At 38.8% G+C, this 15,936-nt stretch overlaps 3 protein-coding genes across 3 annotated transcripts; 1 reads left to right on the top strand and 2 right to left on the bottom strand.

Moving 5' to 3' along the window:
- The first annotated feature begins 1,338 nt into the window (after positions 1-1,338).
- On the top strand, positions 1,339-7,589 carry homeza (homeobox and leucine zipper encoding a). The gene is made up of 2 exons (XM_084120406.1): positions 1,339-1,633; positions 4,847-7,589. Exon 2 carries the CDS (start codon positions 4,876-4,878, stop codon positions 6,847-6,849), a length of 1,974 nt encoding a protein of 657 aa, XP_083976532.1. The 5' UTR covers positions 1,339-1,633; positions 4,847-4,875; the 3' UTR covers positions 6,850-7,589.
- A 425-nt stretch (positions 7,590-8,014) lies between these two features.
- On the bottom strand, positions 8,015-11,600 carry LOC311087143 (E3 ubiquitin-protein ligase RNF212B-like). Its single transcript, XM_084120407.1, has 13 exons — positions 11,531-11,600; positions 10,754-10,887; positions 10,586-10,638; positions 9,865-9,939; positions 9,563-9,669; positions 9,429-9,489; positions 9,315-9,343; positions 9,188-9,231; positions 9,062-9,086; positions 8,916-8,964; positions 8,754-8,814; positions 8,575-8,605; positions 8,015-8,468 (listed from the first exon to the last, which is right to left on the bottom strand). Exons 2-13 carry the CDS (start codon positions 10,851-10,853, stop codon positions 8,393-8,395), a joined length of 711 nt encoding a protein of 236 aa, XP_083976533.1. The 5' UTR covers positions 10,854-10,887; positions 11,531-11,600; the 3' UTR covers positions 8,015-8,392.
- Positions 11,601-12,562: 962 nt separating this feature from the next.
- On the bottom strand, positions 12,563-14,966 carry zp3f.1 (zona pellucida glycoprotein 3f, tandem duplicate 1). The gene is made up of 10 exons (XM_084120354.1): positions 14,903-14,966; positions 14,613-14,791; positions 14,165-14,262; positions 13,975-14,066; positions 13,706-13,886; positions 13,464-13,569; positions 13,305-13,393; positions 12,969-13,060; positions 12,744-12,824; positions 12,563-12,663 (listed from the first exon to the last, which is right to left on the bottom strand). Exons 1-9 carry the CDS (start codon positions 14,961-14,963, stop codon positions 12,775-12,777), a joined length of 948 nt encoding a protein of 315 aa, XP_083976480.1. The 5' UTR covers positions 14,964-14,966; the 3' UTR covers positions 12,563-12,663; positions 12,744-12,774.
- Between the last annotated feature and the right edge of the window lie 970 nt (positions 14,967-15,936).

Here is a 15,936-nt window from a genome sequence, read left to right as displayed (position 1 = left end):
AAGAAGAAAAAAACATAAGTCGCACTGGACTATAAGTCGCATTTATTTAGGAATTTATTTCACACACACACACACACACACAAAAAACAATGTTATGGACGGGACAGTTCTCCGTTACGGACGTGAGCGCTCTGAAAGCGGCACAAAAAGACTGCTTTAAAACTTTCACAGAGACCTCAAACAGAAAGCACAAGCCTGTCTTTAAATTTAATTTCGTTTTGTATTAATTGTATCTTAATTTTAATCAATGTTTCATCAACCAATTGCCTGGATTTAATAAATAAGTAGTAGAAATATAGTAGAAAATTGATAATCACGACACGAAGGCGCCAGCGTGTGAACTGGAGCTTGTTTCATAAATTATGAGCGTATAAGGTAGCCTACTTGCCTCACAGACCTGATACACATAGAAAGCTTGAAATGTCTACTTTTAAACAGAACAATTCAAAACGAAAGAAAACAGACTGTTTTCTGCTTATATAGCCTAATCAGTATTAAATGTGCATTGCTCTCTGGCGCGTTCACTAGGCTACTGCGAAGATTGCGAGTCAGCATCGTCAACTTCATCTTTGCAGCCGACACTGACACAGAAAACACTTATTAGTAAACAATTAAAATGTCTCCTTGCTATATTTGACATATTCATAATCATTACTTTTTTCAGTTCTTTGTGACAGCTTTTAGGTGCGTTATTGGCAGTGCCACCCTACTTGTTACATGAACGCGTCACCACCGCATCAGCACCGATAATATGGAGATTTTTTTCTTTTTGGGGGCATTTTGTTTGTGTTCAGGCTTTCTCAGTTGTCTTTAGCTTAATGTTTCAGTTAACAGTTTTTCAGTTAATTTTTTCAGGTTTAGGCTACAGGAGCATACTCTCGCGGCTGAAGACGGTAGCCTAATGTTTTCTCTTGGTTCATGTCAGTCAGAATGAATTAATTTTGATAAATAAGTCGCACCTGACTATAAATCGCAGGACCAGCCAAACTATGAAAAAAGTGCGACTTATAGTCCAGAAAATACGGTAGTTTTCCTGGACACTTGGCTGTATCAAATTCAAAATTACTTCACCTGAAATCAATAATTCATGTCTATTAATATATTTGGTGGGAAGCCATGTATTACAGTCAAAGTAAGCAAAATAAAGGGTGATAAGGACCCCTATGTAAAGTCAAGAGCTCTTGTTGTATTACTCTTTGGGGTTTGTTTTCATAATTTGTAGATTCAATTAATTGCTTTTTCCTGAACTCTAACATTCATAAAGTTATCTAATAACATGTCTGATCAAAGAATAATGATTTGCAGCCTTACCTGGAGACTCCTAAAACTTTTCATATGGCACAATTCACATGGTAATCACATCCCAGATGGGAAGTGCATTCAAGGGGCCAAGTTTCAGCTGTGCTCCTCCTCCCATCCCTCTCCTTCCCGGATTGGACCTGCTCGAGCACTGCACCGTCGTTTCATGAGAAAGAAGGGGCTGGTCCGAGAGTTTCCTGATCCTCTCCGTCTAGCCTCGGTCTGACCGGACAGGCGAAAAACACTTCGGGATTTCCAGAACAAAAGCAACAACGTATAATACAGACCAGCTGAAGTGGCGTATCCACATACATCCTTGAGAGAAATTCAAGCGGTGAGTTGCTGTTTCACGCGAACTGCTACAGTTTACATTCGTTAAGTTTTTAAACCGTAGCCGAGACGAGGCTTGTTATTGGACCCTGAAAGCCACGCGATGGGTCAGGCGATTTTGTTTAGCGTCGCGTTTACATTATTTGAAGCATTTGTTTTGAACGAGGTTCAACGGGGAATGTGTGGTTAAGTGGAACAACGGGAGTTTGTTTATGTGCGTAACTGAAGCGTGAGCGGATCCTGCGCCTCGAAATGGATTGTGTACAATAACTCTTTTGGCATAAACCCTGGTTTATTATAGAAGCATTCGGCCCACGATGGCCCTTACACCTGCTTATTGTTTGTTGGATAAATACACACTGTAGTGATCTCATCTCACACCCTACGACCTGCGTCAAAAGTTCCCCACATAAGCTGATTATAAAAGAGGCCATGGACAAACATCGGCCAATGACGCAATTTCCAACAAGTCTAACCAAGTTTTAGTGTAAACCGCAATGTATTTCTTTTTTATAGAGTGCATGTATGATAGACCATTGTTCATGTTCACAAATTATTTTAAAATTAATTCTCACATAATTTATTAATCAATTTGGACCATATTAATATTGAGTATATCTCACATTTCAAACTAAACTTTGGAAAATATGTGAACTTGTGAATGTATTTGTAAAATATATATTTCACAAGTTCATATATTTGTAAACTGGACACTAAAGTACAAATGGTTATGCTGCTAAACAATGTGATGACAAAAGCTACTCTGACTTCAAGGGACTTTACGCTTAGTCGAGTCATTCCAAGTCATCATCTGATAAATGAGGTCACCACAGGCGGTCTGGAATTTATCCTGTCAAGTTCACCTCCAACTTGTTTTGTAGATGACTGGCCTGCTTGTTGCGTGTAGTGGTAAATTGCCTAACATTGGTAAAGCCTTTCCAATCAGTATTGCCTAACTGTGCTCAAGTAGACTACATGCAAAATCAGTTTCTGTGGTTCACAGTTCAGCTTTGTTTTGGGCTCATTAAAGTCATAGGACATTTACTCACCCTCAAGCCACCCTAGGTGAATATGACTTTCTTCTTTCAGCCAAACACAATCAGTTATATTAAAAAATATTCTGGCTCTTCCGAGCTTTATAATTGGAGTGAATGATACCCTAGATTTTGAAGCCCAAAAAGTGCATCCTTCCATCATAAAAGTAATTCATACGGCTCCAGGGGTAAATAATGACCTTCTGAAGAGAAGCGATGTGTTTTTGTAAGAACAATATCCATATTTATAACTTTATAAACCATATTAACTCGCTTCTGGTAACAGCCATACACAAGGCTGAGTGAACTCTGACCTGACGTATTGACGCATGCGGAAGCGCAGAAGATCACAAATTAGCAGTCCAAAACAAGATTTTTTTTAAAGAGAAATTTTGGAGGATTTTGATACAAGAGAAGGTGATGCTCAGCCCTATTTGTTTGAACCGCGAAAGGCGTCTACTCTCACCTAAGCTTACGCTACTCCTACATCCTATGTCATTCGTCGGGTCAACGGTCACTCTTCCACCGGAACTCGACGTGTACGGCCGTTACCAGAAGCCAGTGATTATAGTTTTTAGTTAAAAATATGGATATTTTTCTTACAAAAACACATTGCTTCACATCAGAAGACCTTTATTAACCCCCTGGAGCCATATGGATTTTTTTTTTTTTTTTGATGTATGGATATGCTTTTTTTGGGCTTCAAAATCTAGGGTGCTATTCACTCCCATTATAAAGCTTGGAAGAGCCAGAGTATTTTTTTTAATATAACTCGGATTGTGTATGGCTGAAAGAAGAAAGTCATATACACCTAGGATGGCTTGAAGGCCAGTAAATTATGGGATCATTTTTATTTTTGGTTGAACTAACCCCTTAAGGTACTGTGTCGTTCATTTAGAAATTGGAGACCATAAGCAGTTAAGGTGTCTTAGTCAGGACAAACACTGAGAAATCATCTCATATCATGATTAGACAACGTTTTTAGCACAGACCCAATTTAAGTTAACCAACGTGTTCTCTGTAGACTGAGCTGTGTTGGGTAGGCATCTAGGCAAACAGCAAAACTGGCAAACAAACCAGCTTGACAAATTGCACTAACTTTTGTTACCTTTATTTAACCGAGACCAACTCCTACTATCCTTTTAGCCATCTGTTGGAAGGTTAAACGAACTTCTATATGGTTCTATGGAGTTAGGCAAACGGGGGAAGTGGACCATTACGTGCACTGGAAAGGGGCAAGAGAGCTGTGAAGGGCAGGGCCCCCATCTCTTTTGCCCAAGTCTGCCAAAGTGGGGGTTGGGTGTGCATTGGTGTAGAGTATACGACAGGCTTTAATAAAAGGCTAATGTGTGGAAGAGAACGGCAGGGGGAAGGGGGTGACATCTGTCCTTCTTTCAACTTTAGAGAGGAAAGTCAGTGGCTGGACTGTAGACTTGACCATAAAGTTCCAGTTTAATGACTTTTAGGGAGTTTGATGAATGGTGTTCCTTGAAACTCAGTCTCTGGATAGGCATCAATAATGTAAGATTTCCTGAGGTTAAGTTGGCTGGATCTTGCAAATGCTTTGAACAATTGTTGTAGTTTTGACCAATCAAAGTAGCATCATCCTTGCACCCATCAGCCAGCAACAGCCCACCACCCCCCAGCATTCCAACCTCTTCACCCCTCACAAATCTGACTTACAAACAACAAGCAGGATTTTAAGTTCACAAAGATTAACTGTCCAAGAAAAGGCATGGTGGGTAGTGCACATGCCCTACTATGCTGTGTGATGGCGCTTATGAGGGCAACTGCAGTTTCTAATCTGGCCATTTCACAATGAGTGTAAAGTCACAATTTGGGCCTTGATTGACTTTCATTCATCAATAAAGTGCTGCACTGGTCAGCTTTTACCGGTTTTACACACACCCCAAACCACAAAAAACAACCAACTCGAATGACTACAAATCCAGATTGTACTGGTATGTGTTGTAATATCCAATCTATTATTTTCCATTGTACATTTGAATAGTTTGATATTTTACCAAAACAAATTAATTAAGAGACCAATCTTACTCTGCCAATAAACTTCTTTATGTTCTTTATGTTATATTTGCCATTAGTAATATATTTTTAAAATGCTTGCATTAAAATAAAAATTGTATACATTGTCAATTGACTCAGTTTCTTTGTTATTCTTTCAGTCTGTGGCAATAGAGGTGTGACATCTCTGATGGCGACGCATACTGACCATGACTTGAAAGTTATCTCTCCGAGAGGGGTGGCAGCAAAAAGACAAGACGGAAACCTCACCAGTCCACGGCTGCAAAAATCACCACACCACAATTCCGATGGAAAGGAACATGCAAGCCCCTCTAATCGCAGACCAAGAGAGAGCAATGGCAGCACTGCAGTAAGCTTCAGCACTAATAATAACTCTGTAGTTTGTCTTCCTTTGGTATCTGAAGGACTGAAGCTAGTGTGGACCCAGTCAGATCAAACACGTGAGTTGGATAGTGTCCCTGAACTTGTTCAGGCCTTCAACACCTTCCCCTATCCAACATCTCAAGAGGTCAGCACTCTTGCCCATGTCTGTACTCTTCCCCTAGATAAAGTCAAAGTGTGGTTCATGGTGCAACGCATCAAGTATGGAATCAGCTGGGCATCGGAGGACATTGAAGAGACACGGCTTAAGCTGGCTAGGCCTGGGGAAACAAGTGAGACACACAAAGAGAGCACTATGAAGAGGAAAAAGGGAATTGAGGATTTTAAAGAAACAGAAGACCACGTAGAAGATTTAGCGCAAAGTCCACAAGTGCCTCGCAAAAGACATAAAATTGAAAGCACAGAACCAGCAAAGCTCTCTCCTGCTCCCTCACGTTTTCGTTCATCTCTCCCTCCTCCTCAGGATTCGTACTACTACCGACAACCAGTAGAAATGCCCGAAACACCTCAAGCAGCTACCCCACCTACTTCTACAGAATCTCCTGTTGGATCTGAGCAGCCACGGCATGGCCGCTACAAAAAGTCCAAAGCCCAGTTAGCTGCATTGCGTAAGAGTTTCCTACAGGAGAACTGGCCTGATGAGACAGAGCTCCAGCGTTTACAAGAGGAGACTGGCCTAACTCGTAATGAGATTCGAAAATGGTTTAGTGACAGTCGCTATCAGCTGCGAAATGGTAGGGGATTGACAACATCCTTCTCTGCTTCTCAAGGAGAAAAAAATGAACCCAACTGTAGTCTGTTACTTCAGTCTCAGGAGGTTCAGCCTCTTCCTCTCACCAATAAAAAGCAAATTACAAAGCATGCCGACAACGAAGGCAAAGAACAGACCAGGCAAAGAACAGGATCGCGAAAGAATCGGCAGAGGAGCTCTCAGTTTTTCCAGCTTTTCCTGTCTAACACTCTTGAGGCATTTGAAGATGGAGCAATAGGAGAAGATGAGGAGAAATGTTCAGAGGAAAGTGAGATTCAGAATAATGACGAAGTAGGAGGCGAACTGGAAATTGAGGGACATTGTGTGACACCTCCGGAGCCAGCTGCACCTACTTCCTCTTCTTCTTCTCCATCCATCACCCCATCTAAAAAACACTCAGCCAGGTCATCAAAATCTGCACGCTCTGTCAAAGCAAACACTTTGAACAACTCCCTAAAGCCCTTGGACAACTCTTCACCTTCTTCAGTATTAACAGTGGCTGGACGACCAAGGAAAACAAAGGAGCAACTGGCCATCTTAAAGGAATACTTCCATAAATGCCCATGGCCAAAGAGTGATTTATACACACAGCTAGTGGAAATAACGTCTTTGCCTCGTGCTGACATTATCCAGTGGTTTGGGGACACACGTTATGCTGTAAAAAATGGCCATGTACGCTGGGTGCATGCTGACGTACGTGGACAAGTGCTTGCTGAGATAGCATTGTTACAAAGTGGAGGGGCTGCTGCCGATGCCAGTGGAACCCCAGGAAGTGAAGGCAACAGGAAACGTAAGTCACAAGGGAACAGCACAACAAAAACACAGAAGTCTGCAACGGATTCTGTAGACATCAGTCCGTTGGAGCTGTATTATCAACAGACGGGACCATTACAAGAGAAAGACCTTGACCATCTCTGCCGAAAGTCAAAAATGAGTTACCAACAGGTGCGAGACTGGTTTGCGTCTAAAGACAGTACAACACTGGACACAGAGCTCACAGTTATTGATTAATATAAAGAAAACCGTCTGTGATCATGTCTGTTAATCTGCTGTGAGTCCTGTAATTAGGCAAGACCCGTTTGAAGGCACAGTATAAAATCACTTCATGCAATGCCCTCTTTTCCACTGTTAAAAAATAGCAACGTGAAGTATTTTCTTCAACAGTCACTACATCATTTGTTACCTATTGGACAGGCAGTATTGAAAATGCAAAATTGTAATGTATTTTTGGTCTTGACTGACCATTTGACTACATTCACTGCAAAGTATTACCCTTATTATGCTATTATTGTTAGTAATCTTTTAGAGCCTTAATTGCTGCTTCTTAGAACTGACGATGCTCAAACTGTTTATTTTCAGAAACATTGGTTTGGTTATCTATTAGGTACTGTAGTTTAGATGTTTGGGCCAGAAATGTTAGCAATGTGAGAGTACGTTTTTGTTTAATTCAGAGATCCATATGGCACTGTATATTGATTCCCTCTTAAACAATTTAAACCTTAGGTTTACAATATATTTTTCCCCTTCCAATGAGCTAACATTCCGCACTCTATTATCTGATCCATTTCTCTAATCTCTCTACTTCATTGTGAATAAACTTTTCATTTGAATACATCCCTACTCCACGGCAGATTTGTTCAGTATCCAATGAAAAGACAACAAAAGCCATGGCTTTTGTAAAATCTTGTGCCTTATTGTCTGTAAATTTGTGTTTCAGGGTGGCAAAATAAAACATGACCAATTATGTTTAACTCACTGTTGCATTCTGTCCAATTATCCTCTTAACATTATCAAATAGGTCTCATCAAATGTGGTAATTGCATGACATTTGAATTAGGCAAATCGGGTATGAAATGTAAATTATTCTCAATATTTGGAGTATAACTATATTTGGTATTAAATTAAGGTTTAAATTAGATCAGTATTTCACTTATCAACACAGACACACAAGTGTTGGTTATGTATGCTAGAAGCTCAGATCTTTTGGTATGCTAAAGTGTATATTTGTAGAACCATGTCTAAGTTTTGTTATCAAACTCCATCTATAAAAAGGGACCATAATACAGCTATTATTTGTAATTATACAATAAATCAATAATGCTGGAGAGTTATTGAAGACATTCCTTTTTCTCATTCCTTTCATATTCCTTTCTGTTATAATACACTGGGGAAAAAAGCATTTCATTCATTTATTTCTGACATCCTACTTACAAAGCCAAGCTTACAAAAATGTTGAATGAATTCCATTTCAATTGGAAAAGTTACATTTTGTCTGTATGTATCATTTAAATTCTAGCAATAACCTCGTTCAAAAAAAAATGAGAAAACTGTAAAACGGAGGTGCCAAAGTAAATTAAAAACATTTATGACTCATATTGCTTTTATTTGTCACATTTAATTGAACTTAAATTATTTTTCAAATAAAAGAAGGCCAATATAATTTTTTCTACTTATATGATGCAAAGAATATCACCCATCTATTGGGTGATGTAGGTGCTGCCTTAGTTATAAAGTAGCTTTCTAATGACCTGTATAAGCTACAAATGATTATTGATTATGGCCGTGGAGACTGGAGTGTAGGTCTAGCCAGAAGCTGGTACTGAAAGTTGTTTGGGGTTGTATGTTGGGACCTAAAAATTATGAGAAGGGAAGATGGACAGTGCAATTTCCTAGTGTGAAAACTTTCAATTTGGGGCATTAAAAATGTTTAGTCTTGGTAAATGCATAAAACGTTACCTTGTAGGAGTGTTAACTGAGCTGGGTGTCCCTTTAAGATAAAAAGAGAACATAAGCATACAAACAGTAAAGAGTCTGCACAGTAGAGTGTCCACCTTGAATGACACCATGGATACTTTATGAACTCAAATAATGATATCTGAGAGATATGATTAACAATGTCACTATTCCTCACTTACTGAAACCATGTTCATGTACTGAACTCATGCCTGACATAGAGATGGATGACCCTGGGGGTGTCTAGAACAAATAAGAGTCAAACAAGGATTGCTTATTTTGCTTATACTGATATTAAAATTAAATAAACTATATACTAGAATATAGTAGAGGAGCTAACTCACTGTCATGCCGAGTCTGGAATGTCTAAACCTCTCCAAAGTGTCACCCGAACTTGCATGACAATCAGAATTGGATAGTATTATTTGAGGGAAGGCAATTCTACTGTTTAAAAATAATTGAGATGATAGAATGATAGAATGCAACCTACCTGACAGCTCTAGAGCGAGGTGTGACTAGAAATGTAATGGGAAATGAAATGTGATAAGAACAAAATATAAAGAGCCTTATAGTGTTTATAAGAAGTGATGTTCCTGTCTCAAATGAAACTTGCTACCTGGTGATGTGACAGCCACAGGAAGAATCATTCTTGGAGTTCCTCTATATATCGAGAGAAAATATTTTAAATGTTTATATTATATTATGACACACATCTATGCACATAGACAATTATCTGTATTTACCCATTAATCGGAAACCTCCCAGGAGATGTCTGTGTGGAGGGGAGAAAAATGATCACATCTGAAGAGAACGTAAGTTAGAAGGCAAGTGAGGGACATGCAATAAGAAACTCTTACCCTCCTCTGAGAAAGCGGCTTCTTTAGTTCTTCGTTCTCTAGTTTCAGCTCAGAGACTTGCCTTAAACAAAGCACAAGTTACTAAACAGTCCCATTTTAAGTGCCACTGAATATATCTCAGATCTAATTACCACCTGTAGCACTGATCACGAACTTCTTTCAGCTTTCGTTCCAGTTCCGCAGACTTGCTTCTTAAGAAAGCGATGACTCGCTCCTTCTGCCTTTTCTGAAAATTAGCTATCTGAAACAAACACATCTCCTTAATTTATAACTGGCAGAATTGTGTTTGCTTAGGGTTTGATGTCACTGTGACATATGATTTTGTGTACCAGAGTTCACAGCATATGCTTGGGTTTTCTAGCCTTCCAAAAGCTTTCAATTATAAATGAATTGGCACAAATGAAATGTATTTTGATAAGCAGAAAATGACTGAGACCTGTCCAATATGTTCCAGACGAGTCTGAACGAGTTTCACTGGATCTTTGAAAAACATCTTTTCCTGAGGCTTCATCTTCACAAAATGAAAGAATATGTAAGAAACACAGCGGTTGGAAGGAATGGGAAATAAATATTGTTTGTACAGGTAAGTTAAGTTAATATTTTCTCTAACTAATAATAATGCTTTTAACCATAGTGACAAATAATAATAAATATCAAGACTTTGTAATGCATTAAAGGTTTTCATTTTTTTCATTTCAGACAACTCTATCTGCTTTCATCCTCTTTTTATTCAATTTGAAAAATTCTGCACTATACCACTATTTTATGCAGTTTTCATTACTTAAGAGAGATTGACAGTAAAAAATAAAAAAATAAAAACCTTCTTAGCATGTAGGCCTCCTTATATATCACATGACTAGTTATGTGCTGTATGAAAGAAACCACAGTCGACATCAACTGAACTCACTAATTTAGCTGTAACTTGAAAACTTAATGTCACTCTCTCCTATAGCAAAACAGTATATGGACAGAACTGTAGAACTAGCACTCGAAACAAGTCTGACCACCAGGCCCAGCTCCAAAGTGAGCCATGGGACCCTCAGGGTGGGCTAGAAAGTTGGGGGGTGGGCCAGACCCACCCCAGGGCCCCCTGTGGAGTAGAGCCAGCAGTGTGAATGTGCCTGAGATCATCTGGTTTCTCAGTGAACTCGACTCACCTGATCAGATATGTGTAGGTAGTTACAGTTGGCATGACAAACTCGGCACTGCCCTTTAGAAAAACACATTAAACTTTCTTAATGATTCACATTATCTTCGCAAATAACAAAAAGGTAAAATTATCACAACATCCCGAAATTAACGTACTGAATGTATTCCGGACTCACTTGTATTTACGCAGTTCTCACAAAATATATGGCCACAGCTAGATACAACGAATTTTTTTCCTTCTCTCACAAAACAGTTGTTACAGTGAAACCAGTTCATTTCTCCACTCTAAAAAAGAAAAGAGAAAGACCACCTGGAAAAAACCCCTAACGTTACGCATTAACGGATGATACCATTAACGGAAGATTATGGTTCCGTCAATACATCATAATTACTAAAAAGGTTATGCTACTCATGGTGTAGCAAATTGCTTAATGCGTTACAAATAATTTGTCATAGTTTAAACAAGTTTTACGAATGCTATGTTTATTTGAATAATTCACCTAGTTGGTAGAGTAACGTAAAGCATTTCTCACACTGGCGTCGAGTGAGCGTAAGCGTCAAGTCACTGGATGGCGCCAAAGTAAAAAAGGAAAACGAAATCCTCAAGAAAACTATTGCGCCATCTCGTGGCCAGTTTAGAGAAGTTAGAAAACGTAGTTTTAAAAGTGTCTTTAAAATTCATTATCCCCAATGTTTTCAGTTTTCGCAATGTTATTTTTTTCCTGTCCTAGTCATTCACACTAAAAACAGATGTTTGAGGGTAGCTACAGTGGCGGCGTTTCACAAAAACCTAGAGTATGGCATTCCCTCTGGGCATAGAACAACGACATTACAGAACGATATATATACCTCACATTATACCAAACAAAATGCACGATGCACTATTTAACTCTATTAAACTATTAATTAAAACTCACAGTGAACAGTATTAAATATAAAAACACATGCCTTACCTTTTTGTTGCAGTGCAGTTTTTATTGCATAAGTGGGTAGGCCTAACGTTTCGCTGACAGCACTATACAGTCCTCTTTTTGAATTTTTTTTATTGCTGCTTCCATTCTCCTGATTGCTATTATTTAATTTCTTCGTAAAAAAACAAAACAAAACATCCAGGGAAGATTGAATAGGCCTGTTTTTGTTGTTTTTTTCTTCTTTTTTACTCAAGATCTGACAGCTAGGCTAATCAAAAAGATGCGCGATTAAGTGACGCAATAAACTGCGGCTGCGCACACTCACTCCACACAATTCTTTTTTAAATAATCTTTTTGCAATAATGTATACATTTATGTGTTCATTTAAAATCTGCCATTGTGTTTTCGACGTTGTTAAAATAATAAAAATTATCAGTTATTTTCTGAAGTGGGATCCAATCAGAGAAGTCGGCGGTAAGATCATAAGAGCAGCGCTCATCGTGAACGGTCACTTATCGCGTGTTCTGCCTTTGGCAATTTTATTTCACGACAAGTATGAAGTATAGCAAGAGTAGGAAAAGTCACAAAGTCTCATGCCGTAGGGATGAAGGGGATTTCATAATTAAGCTCAGATTTTACAGTGGGGAAACCGTGTTGAATTGCTCCAGCATCATATTGTGTAAACATGATTTGACAAACAAAGCACTACACAGATACATCCATCATAACGATCTATCAATAAATGCACACACGTTGTCCTCTGTTCTTGTTCTGACGCTGAGGAGATAATACTGGGAGGAGTCGGTTTCATATGACTTTTAAAGGTGACTGAGGCGATCACGAATTAGTGTACAGTTAATAGCCAATGTTTAAGTTGCTGGGTGGAAATTTAGGGGGGTTAAATCCCTCCAAATCTTTAACGAGCATCATCATTAGCTGATGTTTTATCTGAACTGTCTGCTAGGCTATGGCAACTGCCATACACAAACGCCACCCCTGCGGGTAACTATAAAATAGCTTGTCTACAATAAGGTCCATAAGCCAATATTCACTATAGAGAATAAAGAACAGCATCCACTTTATAATAGTTTATTTCTCAAGAAACAACAGTTGAACAGGCACAGAGAGCTCCATCCTTAGGACGTCCAAAACAACTCCAGTGGCTTGGAGCCCATCTTTGAAAACAATTAAACATGTCACATGTCACATAATGGAAATTAATATAGTAATGATAATACCAGCAAAGTTTGCAAACCTTGCCAAATCCATGAGGCATGACTCGGTCCTCAGTTTTCAACAACAAGAGGCCCAAGCACAGAAGTTAAAGTAGAGGAACCTGTAGATCATGCAGTCAGTTTGTCCATTAGTAAAACTAATCTATAATACTCAATGATTTTTCACAAACTCCTGAAATGGTGCCTAAATTATTTTTGTGGAAGTATCATGGTTTGTATTTTAAGCAAAAACAGGGAACATTCACCTGCTGTTATTTCCCTTTTCTTTCTTCCTTGACAGTCAGTGTCACAGCAGCTGCAGAGAGAACTCTGGGATGGATCATCAGTCAACACCCACCTGCAAAAACAAAAAGCCTGTACGTTTCTTTTTTAGCCAACTGGTATTGGCCGTTTCATGAAGAAACTAGTCAATACAACCTTGAAATAGGGTTCTTGGATTAAGTTGACAAATGTTTCCAAGAACTGTTCATTGGAAAGTTCTTTGGGGAAACCAAAATTGTTGTATGGCTCCACTTTTAAACCCCCCCCTTTAGGAACCTTTATTTTGGAGTATTCAGCATTCAATTTTTAGATCATCATACCGTGAGCTTTTCCGGTCATATTGACAAGCTTTATTGCTACCATCCAGGTCTCTTGGGTCCCATGCCACAAGTCTGCAATGCAGGTAGACCTGAGGATGGTGTAAAAAAAAATAAGACAAACACAAACAAACACAAACACAAGCACAAGCAGAGACTTGCATCTTCTCCGATGGCAAACTTGAAAGCTTGAAGACTCAGCCTGATCTCTGACAACTGGTTTCGTGGCAGAAACCTGGAGTTTGTCTTTTTGCTGTCTACCAGACACCTTAAAATAAAAACAAAAAGGTAATTACACCATGATTAATTTTAAAAGGTAGTAAGACCAAGAACTGTGCTAATCATTCCACTGCTGTGGAACAAACATTATGACTCCAGAAAGAGCACACAGTCTTCGCACATACCCCTTATTGGTAATGATTGGGTAAATCTGAGAATCTGGACCCAATTCTGGTGTTGTGGAGGCCACACATTCATCCAGGAGCAGTATTAATGGCTGATGGGTCATCTGGTCAAATGAAGCAGCAATTGGAATTGTTGAGCCTAGTGGGAATGTTGTGGTAGTGGCCACAGCACTAAAGTCATCTATAATTAGAAAATTAGTTAGAAGATAGTTCTGTATTCAAGAAGAAAGTCAAGAATGTTTCATTACATACAATTAGTACATACATACCCTTCATTAGAGTCATACGAAAGGACAGCTCTCCCTGGCCATGTGTGTGAAACAGCAGAGGATCATACAGGGGCGGCGTCCAATTTTCTGGCCTGAGAAAAAGGCAGCAGGTTTTTTATTTATTTATTTTAAATCTACATTGACATCGGTCTTCAAGCATAAGATGGATTAAAATGGAGCACAATGTCACCTTTCATATCTACAGCCCACAGGGTAATAAATTGGTGCAGTTTTTGACAATGTTGTAGAAGTGATCTCAGTCTCAAATACAAGCTCATTGATTGTCACCTATGAAGGGGGAAGAAATGGAGAAAAGACTAATTCTATAAACTATGTATTGCCATTTCAATACATTAGACTTAAACAACTTTTTGTCAGTCACACCACATATGAACAAGAGTTACTTTTCTCAACACTGCAAAGTTACCCCAATCACGGTCATCTTTATTTTTGTCAGAGGTACTTTTTCCATGTACAGATATCTCTAAAGAATTGAGATTTGAATATGGCTCAGTGAATTACCTACAGGAAGTACAACTTTGTTATTAGCAAACAACCCAGTGGTTCATACTTCCAAACTAGAGTAAATCAAATAGCAAATCGGTTTACTTTACAATAAAATTCTTTACTGAGCTTACCATCCTCCTAATATCACACGCCCCAAATTCAGCATAGAACACTGCCTCAGACCCTTGAGGTTTTACAGAAACCTGGGTTGGAGGGCAGCCACCCAGGCGGAGAAGGGATGGATCCACTTGAGAGTTTGCTTCAATCCATCGCACAGACATAGAGTTTTTGCCGCATTCCACAATAACTTCTGAAGGGAGGTGAATTTGGAGATGACTTTAGAATTGGTGTGTACAAAATTCAGCAATAGTGTGCAATGCATGGTGTTAAAAAGCTCTATCTGTTACAAGGGCCATATTACCTGCTTGCGCCACTAAGAAAACAACCAGACTGAGAAAAACGACCATCAAAAAGGAAGACATTTTGACAATATGCTGTTGCATGCTTCAAGCTAATTTATGCACTTTGATTGATAACGTAATTAAAGGATTCCCATCTGAAATGCATTGTTTGGATGAGCTTAATGAACATCAGCTGCTGATGCTCTGGCTTTGATCACATTAAATGTGGCAAATATTGCTAGTATAGTGTGGGATGAGTGCAAAAAAAAGAAAAAGAAAATCACATGCATATAAACTGGAAGTACTTTGTATTGACTACATATCAAGTTTGTTAGTTTTATATTGATGGCATTCATCTTAGTTGTGAATTTTACAAATGCCAGGTAAAGGGTTTTTGCAACACACAAATGTAATTACAACCAACCCACAAGCATTTTCACATTTCTGGCATTGTTTTAAAACCATAAATGTGGCAACTCTTTAGCACTAGTCTTTGTGTCCAATTGTAATAGCTCCCCGACGGTATTACAGCAGGTTGCAAAAACATACTTTTTTTTTTACAAGCTCAGGCTCTGTGAAAATCTGCTTAATGTGGTTTTTACACACATTTCACATCTGAGCATATGATTGCTACAGTTTCATGTTTTCATAAATCACATGCTCCAAGTTTCTCAAGGAGTTTTAAAGTCCCCCTGTGGTAAAAAGCAAGCTTTTAAAGGGGTGGTATAATGCCTTTTTCACAAGATGTAAAATAAGTCTTTGATGTCCCCAGAGTGTGTATGTGAAGTTTTAGCTCAAAATACCCCACAGAGATTTTTATATAGCATGTTAAAATTGTAAATTTTTGAGGGTGAGCAAAAACGTTGTTATTGTGTGCGTCCCTTTAAATTCAAATGAGCTGCTGCTCTCAGCACAGGGGATGGAGCTACAACAGCTTGTGTCCTTTTACCTCACACAGACATGCACTGAAAATGTCAATGTTTATGTTCAAAAGAAGTGACATGTAGATTGCAACAGGACATTTCTGAATGGTTAGTTGATGAATTTAGGTAGC

Source organism: Abramis brama (assembly GCF_963993115.1).
Source record: "Abramis brama genome assembly, chromosome: 7".
Classification (NCBI taxonomy): domain Eukaryota; kingdom Metazoa; phylum Chordata; class Actinopteri; order Cypriniformes; family Leuciscidae; genus Abramis; species Abramis brama.
This window is presented reverse-complemented; position numbering and strand designations above follow the sequence as displayed.